The 25,230-nt window shown below is 41.7% G+C and overlaps 1 protein-coding gene across 1 annotated transcript in view; it reads left to right on the top strand.

Annotated features, from left to right (window-relative positions):
• Mettl8 (methyltransferase like 8) overlaps window positions 1–25,230 on the top strand; it is an 84,315-nt gene that overhangs the window by 21,164 nt on the left and 37,921 nt on the right. Inside the window, 1 exon segment of the mRNA XM_028762963.1 lies at window positions 11,719–11,873. Within this exon segment, the coding sequence (XP_028618796.1) occupies window positions 11,731–11,873 (143 nt within the window). The 5' untranslated portion in view covers window positions 11,719–11,730.

Genomic DNA, 25,230 nt, shown 5'->3' on the forward strand with positions numbered 1-25,230 from the left:
GGGCACCAGTCCACTCTCTAACTCTATTCTATTTCTCCTTCCCAGGGAGATCCGTTCAACCTCCCTTGAGCCCTCCTTGTTACTTAGCCTTTCTGGGTCTGTAGATAGTAACACGATTATCCTTTAGCTTACAGCTGATATCCACTTATAAGTGAGTACCCTATCATGTTTGTCTTTCTAGGTCTGGGTTACCTCACTCAAGATGATTTTTTTTTCTTGTCCCATTCATTTGCCTGCAAATTTCACAAAGTCATTTTTAATGACATTTTTCTTAAACAACCGAGTAATACTCTATTGTGTAAATGTACATTTTCTTTACCCATTCTTCAGTTGAGAGACATCTAAGCTATTTCCAGTTTCTGGCTATTACAAATGGAGCTGCTATGAATGTAGTTGAGCAAGTGTCCATGCAGTAGGATGGAGTGTCCTCTGCGTGTATGCCCAGGAGTGCTATAGCTGGCTGTAGAAGTTTATACTCTCACCAGCAATGGAGGAGCGTTCCCCTTGCCATGAGCACATTCTTGTTTGTTTTTGTTTTTCAAGACAAGTTTTCTCTGTGTAGCCTTGGCTGACCTGGAATTCACTTTGAGAACACATTAGCTTCGAACTCACAGAGATCTGACTGTTCTGCCTCTTGAATACTGGGATTAAAAATATGCACCCCCACCACCTGGACATGAGCACATTCTTTACTGTTGGCATTCTGGTCTTCTAAACTCCCACCAGAATGGCCCATTAAGTTCTGCTTATAAGAGTCTAGGACTTCTCTAGCCAGAAATTCCAACCTCTTTCACATTCTTCCTTCAAACCAGTTCCCAAGGCCTGTGAACCACATGGTCAGATCCATCAATCATGGCGACTATCCCACCTCTTCAGACCAGTGTTCTGTATTAGTTACCTTTTCTTGTTGCTATGCAAAATACCTGATGCAGGCAACTTAAGGAATAGTTTATTCAGACCAGTGGTTTGAGCGGTTCAGCCTGCTGTGGTGGAGAAGCATGGTGATGGGAACTTGAGTGATGTTGCACCTGTGGTGTAGAAGCAGCGAGCGTCATGCCACTGTTCCTCAGACTGCCCTGCTCTTCTCCCTTTATTCAGTCTATGCACCCAGTTGACAGGATGGTGCCACTCACATCCAGGGGGAGGGGCCTTCCCTCCTCAGTTAAGCTTCTTTGGAGATACCCTCATAGACAACATCCTCAGAGGTGTGTCTCAATGAAGACTAATGATTTACAGTGTATGCATGGGACATGTATATGCACACATCTGCAGATGTTTTATTTGTATTTGCCTCTGTTCATATTAATCTAAATATGGCTTCATGTTGGTGACCTCAGTTCTAATCTGGGACCGTTTGAACTAGAGCACCTTCTTCCTGTGTCTCTGACCTCCCACTTGAGTGTGAGAAACCTGGCTTCTGCCATTCACCATCTATCCATCGGCTGCTGAATCCCAGTTTGCTTTCAGGGCTGCAGAGCTTTCCTGAATAGCACACTGAGCCTATATTTCCTACTGTCTCTTGTGCTACTCATCCTCCCCATCCAGAGCTACTCAGCACAGCATCTTTTCCAAATAATTCTCTAAACATTCTGTATGCCTCCATACCTCCTTTCTTCTCTTCCTTTCTTCTCAAAAAAAGTCTGTCAGTTTTTTAAATTGGGCCACTTTTTGATACATGCTCTCAACTTTCTTTCCAGGCATTCAGTTAACACGGTTTACATTACATTTTTACTTAGTTACTGGGGGGCATACACATGCCAGACCCCTGTGTGTGGAGGTCAGAGGACAGCTTATAGGAGCTAGCTCTCTCCTTCCACCATGCAAGGCTCAGGGACTGAACACATGTCCTGAGGCTTTACCTACTGATCTAGTTTACCAACTGTCTTGTCTTTTTTCTCTCTCTCTCCTTCCTTCCTTCTCTCCTTTTCTTTCTGCTCTCTGCATGCTGATTCTGACCTAAAATTTCCTAGCTTTTACCTTTTTCTCCCTGGCTACCCCTTACCTTTTTTATTTTCTATTTTTGTCTTTTGGTGTGTGTGTGTGCATGCATGCGTGTGTGCCTGTGTGTGATGTTCATGTGTTGATGCACGTTTGCATGTGTGTGGGCACATGTGTGTGGGTACACGTGCATGGAGAGGCACAGGTTGATAGCAGGAATCACTCCCGATTAGTTTTTACCTTATTCAGTGAGGAAAGGTCTCCCAGTCAAACCAAGAGCTCACCAATATTGTACGTCTCGGTAGCCAGCTTGCTCTGGGAGTCTGGAAGACCAGAACGCCAACAGAAATGTGGGCAGTAAAGACTGCTCATGATATTTCAGAGGAGCTAGGACTCTGCTGGGAACTAGAGTTGTGAGGGACTACTCATGTTCTATATTAATGTCCTTGGCCTGAGCAGAACATAGTATAAATTCAAGCTGAAGGCAAATTGGCTAATATATCTCCACCTTCTGACACTGGAACTACAGGGAAGCCACCACATCCACTCAGTATGTGCTTGGGTTCCAGGCAGTATGAACACCTGTCCTCATACATGCACTGCAAATACTTTAATCACTGGGCCATCTCTCAACCCCCTGCTCATTCTTCTTTGCTCAACATAAATACTGCAGGTATCACAGTCCTGAGACACAGGCAGTAACTCACAGCTCACGGTAACATGGGCACAGCTCGCCCTTTCTTCTGTGCTTTAACACTGGACCACACTTGCCTCTACTCCACTTCGCCTTTACCACATATTGTCTATAATTCACAGCATTCTGCTTTGTTTTGATAAGATCTCACTATATATCCTAGGAACTTTGGGTTGCTCAGGCGGGCCTCAAACTTGAAATCCTCCTGCCTCAGCCTGCTAACTGTTGAGAATATGAATCTGAGCCTCATAACCAGCAATTACAGTTCTTTAAAATAGAATTGTGCAGTGCTACAGCCTCTGACAATGTAAATTGCATCTGATTTTGAATGATATGAAAGTTTTATAATATTCTCTTCTCAGCCAGGACAATCTTACTGATAAAGGAAGTCCAAATATGACCAAGTAAATCTTGCATTTGGGCACAGGTGTCTCTAAAGAGAGAGACCTCTATAGGGGATGGGAAACAGACTAGAACTCCAGGATCTTAGCCACGTGAGCTTTTATCACCCGTGTAATGGCTGCTAATAGATGAGCATGCACATGCCTCAGGACCATTTATCAGCACACCAAACACTAATGATGAGAGGACTGAGTGAGCAGAGCCAGGCTGCCTCCATGACAAGCTGCAAACTGGCAGTTTGGGAGACTAGGCCTAAGTTTCTGTTTCCCAGAAATGAGAACCCAGAACCAGGAACCTGCGGTCAGCCAACCACAGCTGCGGGCAGCCAATCTGAGGCCACCTTGTCATCTGGCCTGAAGTAAGAATAGGTAGCTAGAATGAGTAAGTAACCCCTAGAGACAGAACTGACCAATCAAGGTAAAAGGGCACATACCCCTCCCTGGAATTCTCCTACCTGACATAAAAGCTGGGTCCACCAGAGGTCTCCATTCCCAAATGGGGAGACCCTGGGATATAGGAAATTCAGCTGAGTAAAAGCTCTTTGCTTTTGCATGCTATTTGAATCTTCAGCAAATCACAAGCCCTAACGTTACCTCCAAATGTTACTGTAGCATAGACATGTAAAAAATCAATTGGATGAGTTTAAACCAGTTTTATTCTGATCCATCATAATGTATATGATGACATTCCCAGATTGTCTGAAATAGTAATCCCTCCAGATATTTTGGATTGGTGGAGTTCTTGAAATCTCTAACTTATTCTCTTATTCCTGAGTCCTAGCAGCCTCCCTTTGTGTGGGAAAAGACTGATGTAGCCACCTCTCTGGACGACCCTGGAGAGCAAACACTAACCATGAGATTCCCATTTTGAAGCTGCAGGGTGACTGACGTCATAGCATGATCAAAGTGCTCTGCAAGCACTTACTGTAATTATTGTTGTTGTTCTGTTCTTGCTAATAACCTTATTTATACCCCGAAATTATAATCATGCAAAGAAAGATTAAAACAAGATGTGCAAGTTACGGAGCTGTTTGCCTTGCAGATGGTCACCCTCGGAGTTCTCTGAAATTGCCAGGGTTAATTGAAGCTTCAGTGTTCGCCTCAGTGTAGTTGATACTTAAGTGTTTCTTACCTGTCGACTTTTACTCTCCAAAACAGTGCAACAATAGCACTTTAATTCCCTCTCATCAATGCTAACCTCTCGGGTAATGTTTAGTACTGCTCTTTCTAGATGATGTTTGTGCCTCTGACTAAAACCTTTGTACCAGCTTCCCAGCTGAGAAGAAACTAAACAGTTACAGAGGTAATTTGTTTATTTAAAAGAGGCTCCGAACCTAGGAAACTCTGAAGGGGAGTTAACTTTTAAGTGGTGGGCAGACATTTAGCATATGATTAGCACTCTTCTCTCCCCTGGGTTTCAAGGGAGCGGAGACAACTGGGAATCATTCTTGGGGAGTCTTACAAATAGGTTTTGCCTGGAGTCAGCACATTGCTCCAGGGTAATTCTTGAGAGTTTCCCAGGAACAGAATTTGTTGCTCTGTTTCCTTGGTGTGCTTCTCAGCACCGGAGCCCCCTGTAAACTTAGGATCAAGCTTAAAAAGCCGGAAGCTAAGACCTCTTCCTTCCTCTACGCAGCTGTGCTGCTTGCCCAGTGGAAGAACCTGTGGTAAAATGTTTCAGTGATGCAAGGGCCCTTTGCCTGTCTCTTGAGGTTTGAGCTCTGTTAGTACAAAGAAAATGTACTCTCCTTGTCTGGGGCTGGGAGCTCCCAGCTGCATTCGTTGTTGGCTGTTTGATGAAGACCCAAGAGAAGATGCAGCAATGAGAAAGGAGGAGGAAGAGAAGGAACTCTGGGCCTCCTTAAATCAGTTGCAAAAAATTAGCAAAAAATTAGTTTCTGGGTGAAAATCCAAGAATCAGTACTGGGATATATTTGGTAGATGTGGCATTGAAAAGTAGTGTGAACATGAGCCCCTCTCTCTCTCTCTCTCTCTCTCTCTGTCTATATATTTTCTCTAATATATATGTATATATGTTTTATAAGTAATATAGATTTTATAAATAAAATATTAATTAATTATTTTAAAAAGCTATTCCAACACAAAAGGGTAGAGCTGGAGGGAGGGAGGGAGAGAGGGAGAGAGGGAGGGAGGGAAGGAAGGAGGAAAGAAAGGAAGAAAGGGTAGAATGTAGCCTCTGTTAGACTTACATTGGAATCAAGATTTCATTAGTTCTTATTGGGTAATAAATGAGTATATTTATTATTCCAGTTCAGAACATATGTTTCCTTTGTCCTTTATTGATTTCCCCCTAAAATAATATCCTTTGGTGGAAATAGAGGTTACAACTAATTGTGATTACAAATATTTGAAGGGTGGCCTGGTGGTCCAGGAGGCTCCTGTAGGATTTAGAGTGTAAGGATTGCTTGAACTCCAGACTGACTTTAAGTCTAGCCTGAGTAACTAGTGAAGCCTCTCAGAAAGATTTTTTTCTAAAGCGTGGTAGGGATGGGGGAAGGGGCTAAAATCAGTGGTGAAGAGTAGATGTGTAAGACCCTTAGCTTAAAATCTAACACTAGACCAAAAAACAAAACAAACCAATTTGGGGGGGAAGCTGTATGTGTACTGTATGTACACATCTAGACTACTTACTTCTCCCTGTTCCCTTGGTCATATAGTATAATAACTGTATAAGCAACACTTACTCGTATAGTAGAACTGTTTATACCACACTTACATTGTATTCACTAGTATAAGCAATGGAGGAAAATGCAAGTAGAGGAAGGGCTTAGAGCCTGACTTACCGCTTTGTGCTTGGTGTCCTAAACACAACAAGAATAAAGTATGGTGGGAAGCTGGTTCTGTCACTAAAGTGCTTGACATACAAGCTGAAAGACCTGACTTCAGACCCAAGCATCCATGTCACAAAAACCTGGGCATGGTGGCTTGTGCCTGTAATCCAGTGTGCAGAGGCGATGCCAGGTAGATCCCTGGTGCTCATTGGCCAGACAGAGACCTTGCCTCAAAAAAATAGTCGGCAGAGAGGGAGATGGCCAAGTGGCTAAGAGCACGTGCAGTGCAAGAGTAATGTGTTCTTGTAGCCCCAGTATTGGGAGGTAGAGAGAGGGGGTCTTAGAAAGCCACTTGCCAGCCAGGCAACCTAAACGAGTAAGCTTCCAGTCCAATAAGAGGCCCTGTCTCAAGAGAATGATAGAAGACACACAATGTTCTGCTCTATCCTTTGTATGAATGTGCATGGACTTAGGTACCACCCCCACACACACACACGGCATGAGAATCATTTTTAGTGTATTATGTACATTTTACCTATCCCGGGAGACTGTGTTGTAGCTGGAATGGTATGGGTCGGTAGTTGTATGAATCACTGAGAAGGGGGATACATTGTACTAGGGAGCATGGCATTCGGCAAAAGTCGTAAGTCAGAGTAAGCTGTTCCCACAAGCTTTGCTTCTGATCAGGGCTGCTGGTTCTGTAACTAAGTTTAATGTGGTAGCTGTGGTAGTGGTTGGCCCAGTGGATGGCCACTGGTCAGTGGGTATTAAAACCATCTTGTCCTCGGCTTGTTATAGTCTGTGCTGGACCCAAAACATTTTGTACATTTTTCCCCTCAAATTCTAAGGTAGACAGACACTAACTCAGACAGTGTTCTATTGCTGTGAAGAGACACCATGACTATGGCAACTCTTATAAAGGAAAACACTTAATTGGAGGTAGCCTACAGCTTCAGAGAGTTAGTCCATTACCATGGCAGGGAGCATGAGGCACGCAGGCAGACATGGAGCTGGAGAAGTAGCTGAGAGTTCCAGTCTCGCTCTGCAGGCAGCAGGAGGAGAGGCTCTCAGCTTGGCATGGGGTTTTGAACCCTCAAAGCCCACGCCCAGTGGCAAAGCCACACCTCCTCATCCTTTCAAATAGCGCCACTCCGTGGCTGCCACACCCACACATTCAAATATACCTATGGGGGGGCATTCTCATTCAAACCACCACACCTTCCTACACCTAGAGCTGGCAGGAGGCTGCCTGGCTAATCACAGCACGCCTCTGTGACCTTGGTAGCATAGCCACTGCTATTGGTGACAACACTGTCAATCCGATGCTTGTGTGAACATTCTCTCCCTCCTGGGTTTCTGGTCTTTAATGACTCCTTCAACCTGTTGGCCATGAAGTCTTGGCTCTGAGCTCAAAAGAGCCTTCCTCTTGGTCACAGTCAGTTCCCCTTGCCCCCTTACAGGAAGGATCATGGCAAGGTGCTGAGCTGGAAATGAGAAAAGGGGGGGGGGGGAGCCATGTGGTAACATAGGCTTGAAATGGCACACGCACACTGTTTGAGCTAACTGAGGGGATGCAACCACATTTCCAGCTGTAAAACAAAGCTCAAGCTAGTGTGGAGATTTTTGTTGCTGTGTTTCTCTGCTCTGAAGTGTACGGAGTACCACAAACTAAATGCAGTCATTTAATAAGGGGGGGGGGTAACACATTCTGAGAAACTTGTTAATAGATGACTTGTTATTATGTGCACATGCTAGAGTGTAGTACTACACCAATGTGGATGATACAGCCTCTCTTTACACTGAAGCCATATGTCATAGCCTGTACACCTCGATAGTAATACACCTATGAACAGTGTTCCTGCACTGCTACCACAGGCTCCATTAATACAACAGTCTTTGTCTATGTGCCTGTAGGAAAGGTGTGGTAAAAAAACCAGGCGATGGGAATTTTATTTTTCACATTATTATCTTTTCTTTTTCCCCACTGTAATCTTAGGGAAACTACTATATGCAATTTGTCTCTAACCAGCATATTGCTATGCAGCTCATGACTATATCAGCCTCAGCAATTAAAGTATAATAAGAAATGCTGAGAAAACTCTTGCCTAGGCTTCCCCTCTTAGATATCCTCAAATTTTATTCCTAGCAAATTCTTTATAACCTGAGAACCTAATGGGAGGCGCCATCAGAGGTAAAATTGTGCCGTAATGATGTCGCCACATTCAGTCCTTTTTTCATACAAACTCATTTTAATTCTCCCAGCGAAGCCTCTGAAGAGACGCTGAGGCGAGTCCTCATCTGCTGCAGGGCTGCGACTGTTGGGTTGGGTTTGGTGTTCACTAGTGAGGACATGTGGGCCTGCACCCTCTTTGTAGGAAAGCTCTTTGTTTTTTAATGTGGGAAAATGTACCTAATAGAAAATTAATCTTCTAGTCCTTCCTAAGTGTGTGGTTTCCTGGCATTAAGCATTCATGTTGTAAAAGTATGACCAGCATCCATCTCTGGGACTTTTCATGCTCCCCAAGGGAAACTGTACCTGGTTCTTTGGCCTAATTTGGTGTATCTTGACTTTTTTTATTTGTTTGTTTTGTATTGGCTGTATTGTTTTTATTTGTTTTGTGTTTCATTTGTTGTATTTGTCTGTGGCGGGGGTGGGGTTTGCTTTGGATTTTGAGACATAGTCTCCCTCTGTAGTCCAGGCTGCCCTTGAACCTTTGGCATTTTTCAATTGCCCCCCCCCCAAATGCTAGAATTATAAGCACATAGGCCACCATATCCGGCTAGCTTCCTTTTAAAATTGTATCTGTAAGGTGTGCAGCAAGATGTTTTTATATCATTTCATCTATGTAGTGAAATCTTACTTAGCTACCCTTTGTGTGAGTGTGTGTATGTGTATATGAACATGTGCTTTTTTACATTAAAATTTAGGTTAACATATAAAGTATCGAATCTCATCATGTCATTTTCATACACATGAAGAGCACAAACTCTAAAAATTTGTGCTGTATGTTAGCTCTCTAGATTTGCCCATCCTACATACAGCTTGATGTGGTCTGATATCACTTCATTGACTATGTTCTGACCTGTCCCCATGAGACGTTCTAACTCCCTAGTCTCCCTCTGGCAAGCACTGCTCTGCTTTCCATCACTATGGATTTCATTACTCTAGGAACCTTCTCTAAAAGGAACAGTGCAGCGAGTGTGTGTGTGTGTGTGTGTGTGTGTACAGTGTGTGTGCTTCTGTGGCTGTCCTGTTTCACTTTGCTTAAATGTCTTTAAGGTGCATCTATATTGTTGCCTGTGTCCAACTACTGTGCTGGGTGTTTCTTATTCCCCCTTCAGAGAACATGTCACTGTTTGTCTACTGTGCCACTGGGAATCCGGGCATACAGACATCTTTTCAGGTTCCTCCCTGCTCTCATTCCTTCTGGATATATACCCCAAAATGGAATTGCTGGCTCTGGGTCTAGTTTTTTGGGAAGTTCACTGTACTGTTTCCATAGCAGCTGCATCATTTTACATCCTCTCAGCAGTGTGTGAGTTTTCCATTTCCTCATATCCTTGCCAACACTTGCATTTTCTGATCTATTCTTTACATATATGTGCATGTATATATATGTGTGTGTGTGTTTTAGTCATCATGATTTTTTTATTTAAATTATAGACTCATTATTAAGTTTCAGCCTGCTTAGGGTTTTTTTCTTGTGATATTTTAGAGTTATTATAGGTAAGTTGTTTTTCAAAGTTATGTATCCCATAAATAAATGAATAAGGAATTGTCTATAATATACTTTAGCTTTCCAGTATCTATGAGGTCTTTGGTGGCATCTCAACTTTCATTCCTTTATGTCAGAGAAGTACCATTTTATGCAGTCAGTCAAACAATTCACAAATAGCAGTCCTGCTTCTGGAAGCTTGCAGTTTCATTTGAATACATTAAAATTATGTATTTAAAAGATTTTCTATATTTCTACTAGATTTATTAGATATTTATCTAACTAAGGAGATTAAACAGTAATGTAGCACCAGATGTGGCTATTAAATATGATGAAGAAACAAAAGAAATAGATGTCTGTGTGGTTAATTAAAGAAGTAGCTGCCTAAACAAGGAAAAAATGGTCACATGCTTAGGCCCTGGCCATGCTGAGCTGTGTCCACCGTCCAGCAGCCTTCAAAACGCAGTCCTGACATTTTGTTCACAGGCAGTCTGGTTGTGTCTTTTTGACTGTGGTACATTACAGTGAGAGAAAGTTTGCTTTCCTTTCCTTTTTTGGACAGTGATTAGTATCACATGATCATTTGAAGGGCTGGATTCTGTTTGCACCGTATTACATTTCTGAGCATGAATTGCCTGTCTATGTGAGTGCAATCAGTTTCTGCTCTTCAGCATGAACACCGTATGAGTATATTTAATGTGGAAAGGTCTAAAGATAGTTTTGTAGGTAGAGTTCTGTTGGTGTTGTGTTGGGTACTGACTGTAGAAAGAACAAAGACACATCAGGATAAAGGCAGGCGTAGCTGCATCCAGGAGAAGGGACTAACCAGGAGCTGGGGCAGGCAGTGCTGGAGCCTTTTTATGCCTGAGTAAGCTCTTCTTTTATTAAAACCCCACAGGAAAAACCTTGAATTTTCTTGTGAAATCATAGTGAGATGTTTTTGAGACATTCTTAAGTGTGTTTTGAGCAAGGTAGTAAAGGGTGTTCACTGCATCGTGTTTTTATGTCTTCTAGCACCTCTGATAGCCCTTGATTCCTGCTCCATCCATGTCACCTAGAGCCAGTTTCTCCCGACTGGTTACAGCAGTAGACTGAGTGCCGTGAGGAACAGCAGAACCATTGACACTGGAAGCTTCCTTTGAACACTTTTCCTTAAAGACTTGAGAGTGACATGTTTACCAGAACATATTTACAATGCAATAACCTTTAAAGTTTAGATTACCAACATCAGCTTCAACTAATGATTCTTCTCTCGAGCTAGAACTGAAACACATGTGTTGTATGGGGAAATATATTTGCAACAGTACACTGACTATTCAAAGTCTACATGTACCTCCTACTGATCCAGGATCCCAGAAGGTTTCCCATTCCATAGTATCTCTGTGATCTCTTTTTTCAGAAGTAGTCTGTAGAGAACTTTTTCTTTGATTAAACCTATTCCTAAATATTTAATCTGGGGATGGAGATGCATTTTGAATCTTTTTCCTAACTTCTTTCTCTGAGAGTATGTTTTGTTATAGATGGAATCTATCCTGCAACTTTATGTAGGTATTTATTGGGTTTGGAGTTTTCCAGAGGACCCAATAGTGTCTTTTAAGTAAAGAGCCATGTCTGCTGGCAAGATAGTTTGACTTCTTCCTTTCCTATTTTTCATCTGCTTTACGTCTTTGTCTTGTCTAACTGCCACAGCTCAAACTTTGAGCACTCTATCAAATTGTCCCATTCCTGATTTTAGTGGAAATGGTCTCAGCTTGTCCCTGTTTACTGTAATATTGGCTATAGATTTGTTGTGTATGGCTTTATTGTTGCTTCTATTCCTAAAGTCTCCAGAACTTTTCTCATAAACACATGTTGGAAATTATCAAATGCCTTTTGAATTGTCAAATGCATTAACTGGATTATGTAGAATATATAAATATATTTATATGCTGTATTACCTTTATATATTTATATATGTTGACCCAACCTTTCCTTTCAGGGATGAAGCTTACTTGTTCATAATATATAATCTTATGTCCCTAAATTTGGTTTGCAGTTATTTTATGGAGAATTTTTACATATATATTCATCAAAGAAATTCATCTGTACCTTTCTTTTTCTGTTGTGTCTTTGCCTGGTTTTGGCAAACTATTTTAATACTTGTCAAGTAGTTAATTAACTGTTTGTGATGTTTGCAGGTCCTGTTTAGGATGAATGTGATTTGGAGAAATTACATTTGCCGTCTGAGACAAGGGAAGGTGTCACACAGATGCCAGAGTGGCATCCACCCTGTTGCCCCTCTGGGGTCAAGGATTTTAACTGACCCCGCCAAAGTTTATGAACACAACATGTGGTGAGTTTTCCCCTAATATTCATTTATGTATTTGTGAAGCACGTGCCACAGAGCACATATGAAGGCCAGAGAACAAATTTCGGGAATCTTTTCTCTTCATTCCACCATGTGGGTCCTAAAGAACCAACTCAGATCATCAGGCTGAGCAGCAAGATGTGGTAACCCACTGAATTTTACCATTGAACCATCTTACTGCCCAGATTTTACCTTTAAATTTGATATTATATATACTCATAAGGTATCTTTTTCCCATTATGACCAAGGATTGATTATTTATTTATTTATTTATTTATTTTTTAAAGACAGACGCTTCTTTGTAGTCCTGGCTGTCCTAGAACTCACTATATAGACCAGGCTGGTCTCTAACTCCTGAGTGTTGGGACTAAAAGGCTTATACCACCACACACTGTGAGAAAGGATTTTTTTTTTAAGTTGATGATATTGAGTTAGGTTGTAGAAGTCCAAAAGCCTGTGTAACCAACACTGACTTACATGTTCTGAACTTTTTTGAAAGTAGAATTGAAAAATGGAGTTCCCTAGTACATCCAGCAGCCTTGGTATCCTTGATACCAAGGTCCTGATCCTGACTGGCCAGGCTACCATCAGGTGATGGGGCGAGGGACAACAGTCTCTTCTCTAAGTGGGGGCCTTCCTCTTTGTGGGCCTGTTGATTGAACTTGTCATCTCCAGCCTCAGCCTCTTTCGTAGCTAGCTTGTGTTACAGGCTTTATCCAGTGGGCTAGACCTCCTCCTGCCCCACAGGCGTTTGTCATGTGCACATTCTGTACCCTCTGCTTTTCAGTGGGACCTTATCTCATGCTTTGAAGAAATCCCTGTTATTTGGGAAGATAGATGTTTATTAAAGGAAAAAAAATTCAACATGGAGCCTCAAGTTCAAAGGGCAGAGTGTTATAGGCCATTTGCCATATCAAAAAACAACTCAGTCATGAAAAACTACTTCCAGTGTGGATATCAGAAAGGAACGTTGTTGTTTCAAGGCAGTTTCCTGTATCTCCAGCAGGCCTTGGGCTCACTCTGCAGCAGAGGAGGATGTGACCTTGACCCGTTGACCTTCTTGTTCCCTCCTCTCAAGAATTGGGATTACAGGGTGAGCCACAGGTACAGCCCAGCTAGGAAGATTTTGTAAATTGGGAACATCTAAAATTAGGGTTTTTTATTTTGCCATCAGTACTTGGAGACAGTGCCTAACACAAAAGTATTTGTTGAGAGCCAAGTGTGGTGGTACAAGTCTTTAATCCTAGCACTCGGGAGGTAGAGGCAAATGGACCTCTGAGGCAAGCCTGCTCTATATAGCAAGTACTAGGCTAGCTAGAGCTAGAATGAGGCCATCTCTACCCCCCAAACTACCACCCACCCCACCAAAAGGTTTTGTTGGTACTTATTAGCATAGCTGGAGTAAGAGCATCCTTGCTGAGTACAAACGTAAAACAGCACAGATGAGGATATAGAAGGCATTTTCCGGAAATGGTAAATAATATTTTCGCTTGTTTTTGTTTTGGGGTATTCTTTGGATCTTCAGGATATCTGTGAAAGATAAGGTTGGAATGGCAGAGGACAGAGGTAGGGTGAGAACAAGTTTTCTTTTGGTGCCAGAGCCGCAGCTGATATTCAGGCATTAGAATCACTAAGGAGGAATGACATTGTAGAGACTGGATTTGCTGACAGTACCCTGGATAGATTAGCAGCAGCAAAGGGCCAGTGAGAAACACTATGAAGGAAGAATAAAGAGAAATTGGCAGAATAAAGGAAATGGAGGTATTTGGTTTTGAAGTTTTGAACTTAGGTCGATGAATGCCATGGCTCACCGGCCATTGAGAGAGACCTTATTTCAAAAAGCAAGATGAATGACCCTTAGTAATGACAGCTCAGTTTGTCCTTTGGGCTCCACAAGTGCATGTATTCATTCTCTCTCTCTCTATCTCTCTCTCTCTCTCTCTCTTGCTCTCTTACTCTCTCGCTCTCTTGCTCTCTCTCGCTCATGCACACACGTGTGCGCACTTACACAGATTGCTATAAGAGCTTGAAAAGTTAGCACAAAATAAACGGTAAATTATCTCAAGTTTTATATTGAATTTTGTTTTAAACTGATTAACATGTTGGATATTTTTGAGTTAAACGGAAAAACTTATTTAAAAGATTTTTTAACCTGTTTTGTTTATTTTGTTCTGTTTTTCTGAGACTAGGTTTCCTTATGTAGAGCTAGTTGGTCACAAACTCCAAATCCTCCTGCCTCAGCCTCCCCAGTGCTGGAATTACAAGTTTCTTTTTACTTACAGGCTCTTTTTGTTTTTGATTTTGGTTTTTGGTTTTTTCATTTAATTTTATTCAGGAAGGTGAGATAGGTTTTCAAATTATAACCCAAACTGTCCTAGAACTGACTGTGTAGCCCTTGCTGGCCTCAAACTCATGAGCAATCTTCCTGCCTCAGCCTTCTGAGTAACAAGGTTACAGTGTGAGCCATACACATAACTTTTTTCACTTAAAAAAATACATTAAGTAGAAAACTTGAAATTCATATTATATTTCTTTACAATTTACAAAAGACAAATTAAACTGCCTTGACTGTCATTTTCGATGTCTGGTACTGTAGGCTTGGAGAACACCAATGCTTTGCTAGACCATGAAAGCTCCAGAGGAGATCCCGGGTGGCAAGTGCATGGTTTTCCCAAGTCCCCAACCACTCCATACACTGTCTGTCCTCCTTGCATCTGCTGCACAGGATTCTTGCTCCCTGCCCTTTACATTCTGCCTCATCAAGGACTCTGGAAATCCATCATCATTTGGTCCCGGAGGGCTTGGGCTTTGAAGGACTGGAGAGTTCTGTTTCTCTCAGCCACAGAGGTGGTCTGGGGTTTTCCACATGAAAAGCATCTAGGAATGCTATCAGCAGCTTGGGGTAGCAGCTCTAAATCTTGTCCAGTGCCTGGACGACTCGCCCTCTGCAAGAGAACCTTATTCAAGTGACATTTAAACATGACATTTCAATATTTAAAAGGTGAAAACACAGGCATGGTGATACACTTGCATAATCCTAGCACAGTAGAGGCTGAGACATGTGGCTTGCTGGGAATTAAAGGCCAGCCTGGGCTACCTTATCTCAAAAAAACAGCCCAAACAAACTCGAGGTGGATGGATGGTTGGACGAAGTAGACAGACCTAGGACATCTGTGGCTCCCCTCCTCTTCTCCTCCACTTCTCACACGCTCTGGGAGTCACGAAGCTGCTTGGGGATCATGTCTGGATGGCTTTCTTTTTCCATAGTGGGGGTCCAGGCTGCACTGGGGTACCTGTGACAGCAGTAAGAATGGCCTGTCCCAAGGAGCAATGAAGGCCACTGCTGCCCTCATCCATCTGCATAGCCTCTGCCGTCTGCTTTCTCCCTTCCTTTCCTTTTTATTTTTAAAGTGTATTAGTGGGCTGGTGAGATGGCTCAATGGGTTAAGACACTTCCCGCCAAGCCTGAATTCAATTGCTGGGACCACTGGAAGAAGGAGAGAATCCACTTCTGCAGGCTGTGTTTTGACTGCTTTACACCACCCTTCTCACAGATTCACACCCGCAAACACACATATACACACACTCACACACATACACTTCATATACACACCACATATACACACCACGCACACATACATTCACATACGACACATACATGCTAATAAGCACATATGCACACACATACATACACTGACACCCACAGGTACACACTTACACTTTATACACACATTTCATACACACACCACATACATACCACACACATACACTTCATACATACCACACACACACACACACCACATGTAACCAGTCAATAAGTGTGACTTTCAGCATTTATTATTGCTACTGTCATTTTGGCCTTTTTGAGACAGGGTCTCACTGTGGAGCCCAGGTCAGCCTCACATGCTGTCTCTGCTTCAGCATCCTGAGTGCCACACTACAGACTGATTAGCACAACTACACTCAACTTGGGTTTTGATTTTCAAAAGATTTATAAGTTTATTCTCTTTTTTCCTGCAAGTCCACAGTTCTATCCAAAATCACTCATTTTCCTCCTTCTTTCAGAATGTGTTTCTTGTTTTGACACATTTGATTTTTTAAAAATGTTTCTAGAAAAATGCAGTTTATTACATGGATCAGCATATGTAGATAGTATATGTACATATAAAATAAGACTGAGGGTAGAATAGTTTTTATCATGTGAGCTGTGTGTGCACCCATGTTTTCTGGTTTATTTGTGTGTTTTTCTCCTGTTTCTATTTCTAAATATTATTCAGACTAGCAAAATTGACTTTATGACTCTCCAAACGGTTATGACCTTTAGTTAAGAAAACACGAAGCTAAGTCATTCTCTGGAGACTCAAGGTAAGGCCTGGATGTTACAACATGACTTGCTACATAAATCATGGGAAAATGGACCATTTCCAGGATCTGTGGATGGCATCAGTTCTTTTTCAGTACGTAATCTTCCTTATGTTATAATTTATTTACTATCTGAGTCCATACTGTGTTCTATCCTTAGATCTCTAGTACAATTAATAATAAATATTTCCTCTAGCATGACTTACCACAAGAGACCCTGTCTAGACATGGAGAATACAGACTCAATGGTTATCTAACTTTGAGAAGCACTTAATCCAGCCCTTGCTCAGTTTTTTAATCTGAGATAGGATAATAATGTAATAACTACCTATCAGATATTGTAAGGATTAAATGATTTTATATATAATGTAAAAACTATTACTGCATGCATAGTAAATAAGAAACATACCACTTAAGGATTAGCTGTCTTATTCGTATTATGATTTATGTAGACTTTATTTATACAGCTGTTTTCATGGTCATTATTAGACTATGATTTTGCAGAGAAGAACTTAGATCTGTTTCATAGGAATAATCTCTGTACAGTGGGTACCCAATAACCATGTTCAGGTAATAAATGCTTGTAGAAATCGGAAGATCCGGTTCCTAACTACCAGAAGTTTACTAGACTGAAAATTAATATAGTGCCTAAAAGGCAGGCTTCAAAGTCCAAAAGGTCTAAATTCCCATCACAAGTCCTTCCCTGTCCAGTAGGCTTCAGAGTCTAGGAGATCTGGATTCATACCCAGTGTCTCTCACTGTCAGGTGAACTTCAGAGTCCAAGAAATCTGGATTCATACCCGGTGTCTATCTCTGTTCAGCTATGTGAGCAGGCTCACTCATGGAGTGCCTTTGTTTAAAGAAAAAGTACAGCTTTTAGCAACTCTGACTAGAACTCACTAAAGGCATCCTTATCGCTACTATCAGGTGGAGAATTGAGATGCATAGTTACGAGTAAACAAGACAAAAGAATGTCACTATCTGGTAATTAACCCAATGCTGAGCCTACTTTGTGTGCAGGTAGACTTTGACCTGAGTTTTGAACAATGAGACACGCTGAATAGACCTCTCTTCTCCCCTCCCCTCCCCTCCCCTCCACTCTCCTCTCCTTTCTTTTCTGTCCCCCTCCCTCCATTCCTTTATCCTTTCTTTCTTTCTTTCTTTCTTTCTTTCTTTCTTTCTTTCTTTCTTTCTTTCCTTCCTTCCTTCCTTCCTTCCTTCCTTCCTTCCTTTCTTTCCTTTCTTTCTTTCTTTCTTTCTTTCCTTCTCTCTCTCTCTTTTTTCCTTCCTTCTTTCTTTCTTGTTTAGTTTTATTTTATGTGTATGAGTGTTTGCCTCCATGTATATCTCTATACCACATGCCTGATGTCCATGAAGGCTAGAAGAGGATGTTGGATCTCCAAGAACTGGAGTTACAGACATTTGTGAGCCCCCATATGGGTGCTGGGAACCAAACTCAGGTCCTCAGGAAGACCAACCAGTGTTTCGAACCCCTGAGACATATCTCTAGCCCCTGGTCTATCTGAAGCACTCAGATAGACCTGCTTAGTCACACGACAGGTTTCATATCTTAAACAGAATGTTGTAGTAAAAGGAATATGGAGGGACTTGGTTAAATGCCTGCCTAGTACACATGAGGCTTGGGTTCAATTCCCAGTACCACAAGAAAGATCAGGGAGAATGTCTTAGACTTTTATTGCTGTGAATCAGCATCATGGTCAAGGCAACTCCCTTAAAGAAAAACATTCAATTGGGGCTGGCTTACAGTTTTAGAGATTTAATCCATTATCATCATGGTGGGAAGGTTGGTAGCATCCAGGCAGACATGGTGCTGGACAAGGGGCTAAGAGTTCTACATCTTGATCCATAGGCAACAGAAGGGGACTGTGTGTCATACTGGGTGTAGCTTGAGCATAGGAGATCTCAAAACCCATCCCCACAGTGGCATGCTTCCTCCAATAAGGCCACACCTCCTAATAGTGCCGCTCCCTGTGGGCCAAGCATTCAAACACATGAGTCTATGGGGATCAAAGTACCACAGGAAGGAAATATTTAGGACAATCAATTTGGCTCTTCTTCGGGTACCCAAAATTTTACAGCACATGGGATATCCATTATCCTCACCATAGTTTGTGTACAGATCCATGCTCCATACTGGACTAGGATCTGAGGAGCAGCCAAGACGACATAATCTATTTCATAGATACACAAGGGCCTTTCAGGTAAAGAAGATGAAGTGAAACTGAAAAATAAAGTATTCCTTCTTCAACCCATTCCTTTAATGGGTAAAAAATTAGTAAAAACCAAGCAGAACTATACCAGCAGCAATCCCCAAAAGACCATACAGACAGAAAACTAGTGACTGAGGACATTATAAATGATCAGCTCTTACATGACTCAGTGGTATTTGAGCCACCTATATCCCTGAGAAGCCATCCTGGGTAGAACAGTTGATTGGCAGACTACAAGACTTCTTCCTGACTCAGCAGGCATTGGCAGAGGTTGCCTGAATCCTTGAAAATAAACTTAGCTTACTGCAGGAGTATTTTTGACCTCACCAGAGCCCATTGTTTTCGGGGCTCTGAGCTGCACTGAGCACTGCAAAGCTCAGAAGATACTCTTCTAGAGATGGAACATAGCATAGCCTAACTCGGCAAGGAGGTATAGCACAGGACCCACAGGAACCTTTAAAAATGGACAGCAGGATGGCTGTGCAGATTTGGGCCTGGAGAAGGCCAAGGTGCAGCTTTCTTCCTATGTTGCACTTACAGGGCTACGTGGAACCAGCTGCCCCTACTGTATCATCCAAGTCAACCCTAAAGAGGTCAAAGCTGGTGGGAGGGAGCACACCAGCAGAAGGTAGCACCTCCTCTTCTCGGGTTCCTGGTGTTAATACCGAAACCTGATCCCCCCAAAAAGTTGATGACAGCATCACCAGGACAGCTAGCAATCGGAAAGATGCAAGCTTTAGAGTAGAGTTTGCTTTGGGACAGGCAGTCCTGTGTTGAGGTGGCACCTTGTACTTCTGCCCTGGCCACCAAAGCCCTCAAAAACCTACTCAGAGGCAGTGAAGACAGAACAATGTTAGAGTGGGAAAGACACTCTCACTGAGATTATCAGCCTTGCCTGACAGACATGCCACCCCGTTTTATCTAGAGACTCCCTGGAACTATGAACTATAGGGATTGCCAGGTCTCTGGCTGCAGTGCTGTGGGCTGCTGCCTCTGACTCCACGGACCACACCAGCAGTGGTGCGGTCAGCGCTCAGCAGTGCTGTGGGCTGCTGCCTCTGACCCCATGGACCACACCAGCAGTGGTGCAGTCAGTGCTCAGCTTCTTAAGAACTATGGAGGAAAACCCGTCAATAAAAGATCACTTGACACACCAAGGAAAGCAGACTGAGGCCCTCATAAGGACTGGGTACTCAGTGAGTTCTACCTCCCCTCCCCGGCTCCTCACTCCTCCTCAGGCCACAAAGAAAAGGAGAAGAGCCGCAGTGCCAGACTCTAAAATGAAGTTACACGGAGAGACCAAAAGGTCTTTGAAATATAGGAAACTTTACCTACAAAACAAGGAAAAGAGAAGAGAGAGAGGAATGCAGAATGTCTTGTGAGTTAATTTATACCTTCTATGTTTTCCTGAAGGAGTCATACATACCTGCTTACTCAGCATAACTAGTCTCAAGTTTACCCATGCTGCTGAATGTATCAATAGTTTGTTCCTTTTTAGTGATGGTCATGGATTCATGGTGAGAATATTTTTTATAGTTCCCAAAGTTCAATAATAATCAAAGCAATAAAAGTGAACAGAAATGTTATCATTTTGCCAAAGAAGATACACAGACAGAAAGATGGTCAGTATAACTAGTCATCAGAGAAATGTAAATACAACCTCATACTCATTAGAACAGCCCAAATTCAAAATGCCAGCCATACAGTGTTTCTGAGAATGTGGAGGGACTAGAACTTTTTTCACTGCTGGTGGTGACATAAAGTGACACAGTCACTGGAATATAGTGTGGCAGTTTCTTAAAAAGTTACATGCATACCTACTATTGATACACACGACATGGGGCTGGAGAAATGGCTCAGCAATTAAGAGCATCTGAGACTCTTCTAGAGGACCTGAGTTCAGTTCCCAGCACCCATGCTGTTCAGCTCACAACCGTCTGTAACTCCAGCAGCAGAAGCTATAACACCTTCTTCTGACCTCCATTGGTGCTTACACATACACATACAAACAAACATACAAACGCATATACAGGAATAGAAAATTTTAAAGAATCCAGGGACTGGAGAGATGGCTCAGCAGTTAAGAGCACTGGCTCCTCTTCTAGAGGTCCTGCATTCAATTCCCAGAAACCACATGGTGGCTCACAGCCATCTACTCATATACATAAAATAAATAAACAAATCTTTTTAAAAATTAAAAAAAAATAAAAAGGTATGTGCAACACAGATGGACTTTAACTTGCTGTAAAGAGTACAAGGCTCTGTGGATGGAGAACCCAGTAGTCGTTTCCTCCTCTTCCAGTTTCAGTTATGCGTGGTTGGTTGCAATCCACACCTGTGTGTTTGTATTTGTTCCTTCAGTGCACGGTGCCTTCTGTACTATTCTAAAAAACCCATATTAACTATTAGAGATAGACAGCAGATCAGTGAGTGCTGTCGAGGCTGGAGACCTGGTAAGAAGGGAAGGGAGTGGGATGGAGTTTTGTTTTGTTTTGTTTTGTTTTGTTTTGTTTTTCAGGTTTTCTTGTCTTTATTTGAGCTATGATGATGTCATTATGTAGCCACACTGGCCTCAAACTCTCACTTCTCCTTCCTCATTCCCTCCAGTTCTGGAGTTAGTAGCATGCACAAGCTACATTTTATATGCGTGGCATTTTGTATGCACTTTAATTTTAAGGAAAGAATGCCCCTTGCATATTGCCACCTTTTAATCTGCCTGGTGGTCCATTGTACATTTTTTAGTACGGATTAGAACCCCTCAACAATTCTGGGGTTTACCCCAAAATCTTCATCAATGATTGACAGCTCAGCACCTAATGCATAATATAATTCCCAATAAATATTTAATTAGAGAGATCAAGACTGTGGCTCCTTAAGCCAGCCTCATCCCATTGTATTTAGAAGCGAGGGCTTCGGTTTTTTCCATGTTATATCTGTTAGTCACTTAGTCCTACGTTAGAAGCTGACTTACTAATAACAGTAATCAACTGGGATATTTAATATGGCTAAAAAGAGAAGTGGGCATCCCGGAGTCAGCAGTATAAGTTAGCATAACTAGTGGAAAGGAAGGTTTAATTGAAAACAGTTCACTGATTAGCTGATACACCTGTAAGTGTCACAGCTCATCTGTTCGGGGAATCACACGCTTGCACTAATGAATATCTCTGAAATCGTGACACTTCTTACAGTTGATGGCATCTTACAGTTGTAATTGGAGGAGGTTTTTTTTTCCTCCTACAGGTACAGAGAATAATAGCATCATAGTTTGAGGAAACAGAATAATTATAATTTCAATCACTTAATTGGAATACTGTTTTGAGAAGTATTAGTCTTATTTTATTAATATAAAGCAGAGAGACACATACATCAAGATTTATATACAGAATGTTTGTTACATTGTTAGAAAAGCAACAAAACATTTTGCTGTATGGATAAATGGGTAGTGGATAAAGAAAACTGAATCAGGAGGAAATATCTGTGAGCACTGGGAGAAACACCCAATAGTAAAAGAAATATCAGTTGAAACAATAAGACACTTTTTAGATAGACAGTAGCCCTTCCAAAGGCAACTCTTGATGACTTTGATGACAGCCTGGTCTACTAGTAAATTCCAGGTTAAATACTGAGACCTTGTCTCAAAAATCAAACAATCCAAAAACAATAAGATACCTTCTAAAATATACTTAATTTGCACACAAAAGAAGGGGAAGGAAAATAAAATGAAATGAAACCTAAGATAGCAGACCTGGTAATGTGAATTACACTTCCTTATTACTGAATTCTTTGTCAGTTTCACACATATATGTAGTACACTGATCAGACTTACCCTCATCCTCTTATCCCCATGTCCACCCTCACTGAGCCCTCTCCTCCTTCTGGGTCCCCATCCTACTCTCAAGTCTTTCTGTTGTTGTTTTGTGACACACTGAGTTACAGCAGGGCCTTCCTCCTGAGTGCAGGTATGGAGCTGAAGACAACGACTTATTATTACCCAGTAGCTAGTAGTTCACAGGAGATGGGAAGGCCCCTGTGACCTTCCCAGACATGTACTTTTGGCCAGGTTTGCACAGTACCAGGCATGAATTCCCTCCTATGAAGGCGCCTCAAATCTAATGAAAAAAAGAGAGAAAGCATTTGGTATTCTCATAATACTCATACCACTAGGCCATTAATATCTTTTCTCCCTCGGCTGCCTACGTAACAGCCTCTGTTGGTTCTGTGCAAGCTACTAGGCAAGAAGGAAACTTCCAGTTCAGTCTCAGCTTGATTTCTCTTTGTCCTGCTACAAAGTCATGTGGTGATTTCAGCCATAGATTTGATATCTAGGTCTAATGAAAAGTCGACCACTGGTGATAGCCTGTATTGTTTTGGGGTCCTTGAGGCTTTCCTGTCCAACTCATAGAGAATATCCTGGCACTGGGATTTTTACTTGATCACCCATGGCTCCTGGGATTGGTATTATTCAGCTGTGCAGGACACCTCTATGCAATTTCTCTTTCTCTCTCTCTCTCTCTCTCTCTCTCTCTCTCTCTCTCTCTCTCCCTCTCTCCATAAACACACATACATGGAACATATATGTACATATGCCTATATGAGTTTGCTTATAGAGTACTAGGATCCATGTGACTTATTTGTACATCCTAGGTTTTATAAATTATAATTTTGTTTAGCTATCTCCTTTTGTCTTTCTGTTCCCTTTTTCCTGCCTTACTCTGAATAAATTTAATATTTTGTATTCTCTTCTCTCTACTGGCTCTTTAGCTATACATTTTTTGCATAACTTTGGGGGGTTATTCTAGACCAATAGTTTCAAACACTTTCATCATAGGACCCCTTCATATTCTTAAGTCACAAGGAATATAAAGATCTATTATTTATGTGAATTATGTTTGTTGATATTTTTCATAGCAGAAATTAAAATGGACACTAAAAGTATTTGTTCATACCTGGGATGTATACCTTGAACTTAAGAGGCAGAGGCAGGTGGATCTCTGTGAGTTCAAGGTATCCTGATCTACACAGTGAGTTCCAGGGTAGCCAGGGCTACAAGGAGACTCTGTTTCAAAAATTAACCCCCCACCAGATATATACGTATATATTATTTGTGTATATATTTATTTCAAAACAATAATGAAATACACTTACTAATTCAAATTACATGTGTTGAAGAAAAAAATCTATAAATTCCCAGAAATATAGTGCAGAGATTGTTACTGTTCTAAGTGTTTGCATGTTTCTTAACATCTGGTTTAGCTGAAGAAGCTGGAGTCTCACATCTGCTTCTGCATTCGAATTTTGTAACATGTTGTTTCGGTTGACTTGTATGAAGAAATTTGTCTTCACACAGATATGTACTTATAAAGTAGGATATTCTAGAGCAATTTAATTTACTTCGGTAATGGGGTAGGGCCTGGAACATGCCAGGCAGTACTCTGCCATTGAGTTACTCCCTTACCCCATTTTATACTCTGTATTTTGGAACTGGCTCTCTCTAAGATGCATAGGCTGGCCTCAAATTTGGTCTGTAGCCGAAGGAGGCCTTAAACTTGTCCTCCTCAGATGCCCAACTACCTAGGATTGCAGGTCTGTACCACCAGGTCCAGCTCAAAGCTCTTCTTGGTACTCTCACAAGTATCCGCGGTGACAGTTTCTCAGCTCCAGTGTAGATTTTAAGCCATATGAGTAACCTCTCCTATTCCGCAGTGTTAGAATCTGTTGGTTCACTTTGGACTTTGGATGGAGTCTTTACTGTTCCTCATTTCATAACATTAGTGTGAATTAATTGAAAGAGATTGGTTTTCTGCTTTATGTAAAACTACCAAATGTTGACACACTTCATTATACAATATTTGAAATCTTATTCATTAATATCACCACCAGTCTCATCAGAAAACTCTAAGTATTAGCTATCAGACTCATGGTAGTAGACACAAATCTTTTAAGATTCTAATTTTTACTCAAATTTTCAGATTTACCATAGGCAACAGATACTGCCATTTGTTTTCCTTGAAGTAATAGGCTCATTTCATTTAACTTTGAGAAAACATGTGCCAAATACCCAGACAATTGTAGTTTTATCTGTAGTTATTCTTTTAAGTAAAAATAGCCTTGTATAAAAAAGTTAAGTTTGCCTCAGCACCCAGACACACAGAAAAGCAGCTGTGTCTATACAGAGCACAGCACACCAGTGCTTTCCCTCAGGTCATCACACCACAGAGTGAGTCACACCAGTGCTTCTCCTCAGGTCATCACACCACAGTGTGAGTGACACCAGTGCCACCCCTCAGGTCATCACACCACAATGTGAGTCACACCAGTGCTTCCCCTCGGGTCATCACACTGCAGTGTGAGTCACACCAGTGCTTCCCCTCAGGTCATCACACCACAGTGTGAGTCATACCAGTGCTTCCCCTCAGGTCATCACACCACAGTGTGAGTCACACCAGTGCTTCCCCTCAGGTCATCACACTACAATGTGAGTCACACCAGTGCTTCCCCTTGGGTCATCACATCACAGTATGCTGAAATTGATATGTATAAGAGACCTGCTTTGTTATATCGAATATTAAAAAGAGTGTCTCCGAGCAACAATTTTATTTTAAAATTTATTTATTGGGTCAGACATGATGGTGTACATCTTAAATCCCAAGACTCAGGAGACAGAAGTAGGTGGATCTCTGTGAGTTCAAGGCAGCTTGATCTACATAGTGAGCTCTAGGGTAACCAGAAATATACAGAGAGGCCTTACC

This window comes from Grammomys surdaster, unplaced genomic scaffold (genome assembly GCF_004785775.1).
Source record: "Grammomys surdaster isolate TR1022 unplaced genomic scaffold, NIH_TR_1.0 136, whole genome shotgun sequence".
NCBI classification, from domain to species: domain Eukaryota; kingdom Metazoa; phylum Chordata; class Mammalia; order Rodentia; family Muridae; genus Grammomys; species Grammomys surdaster.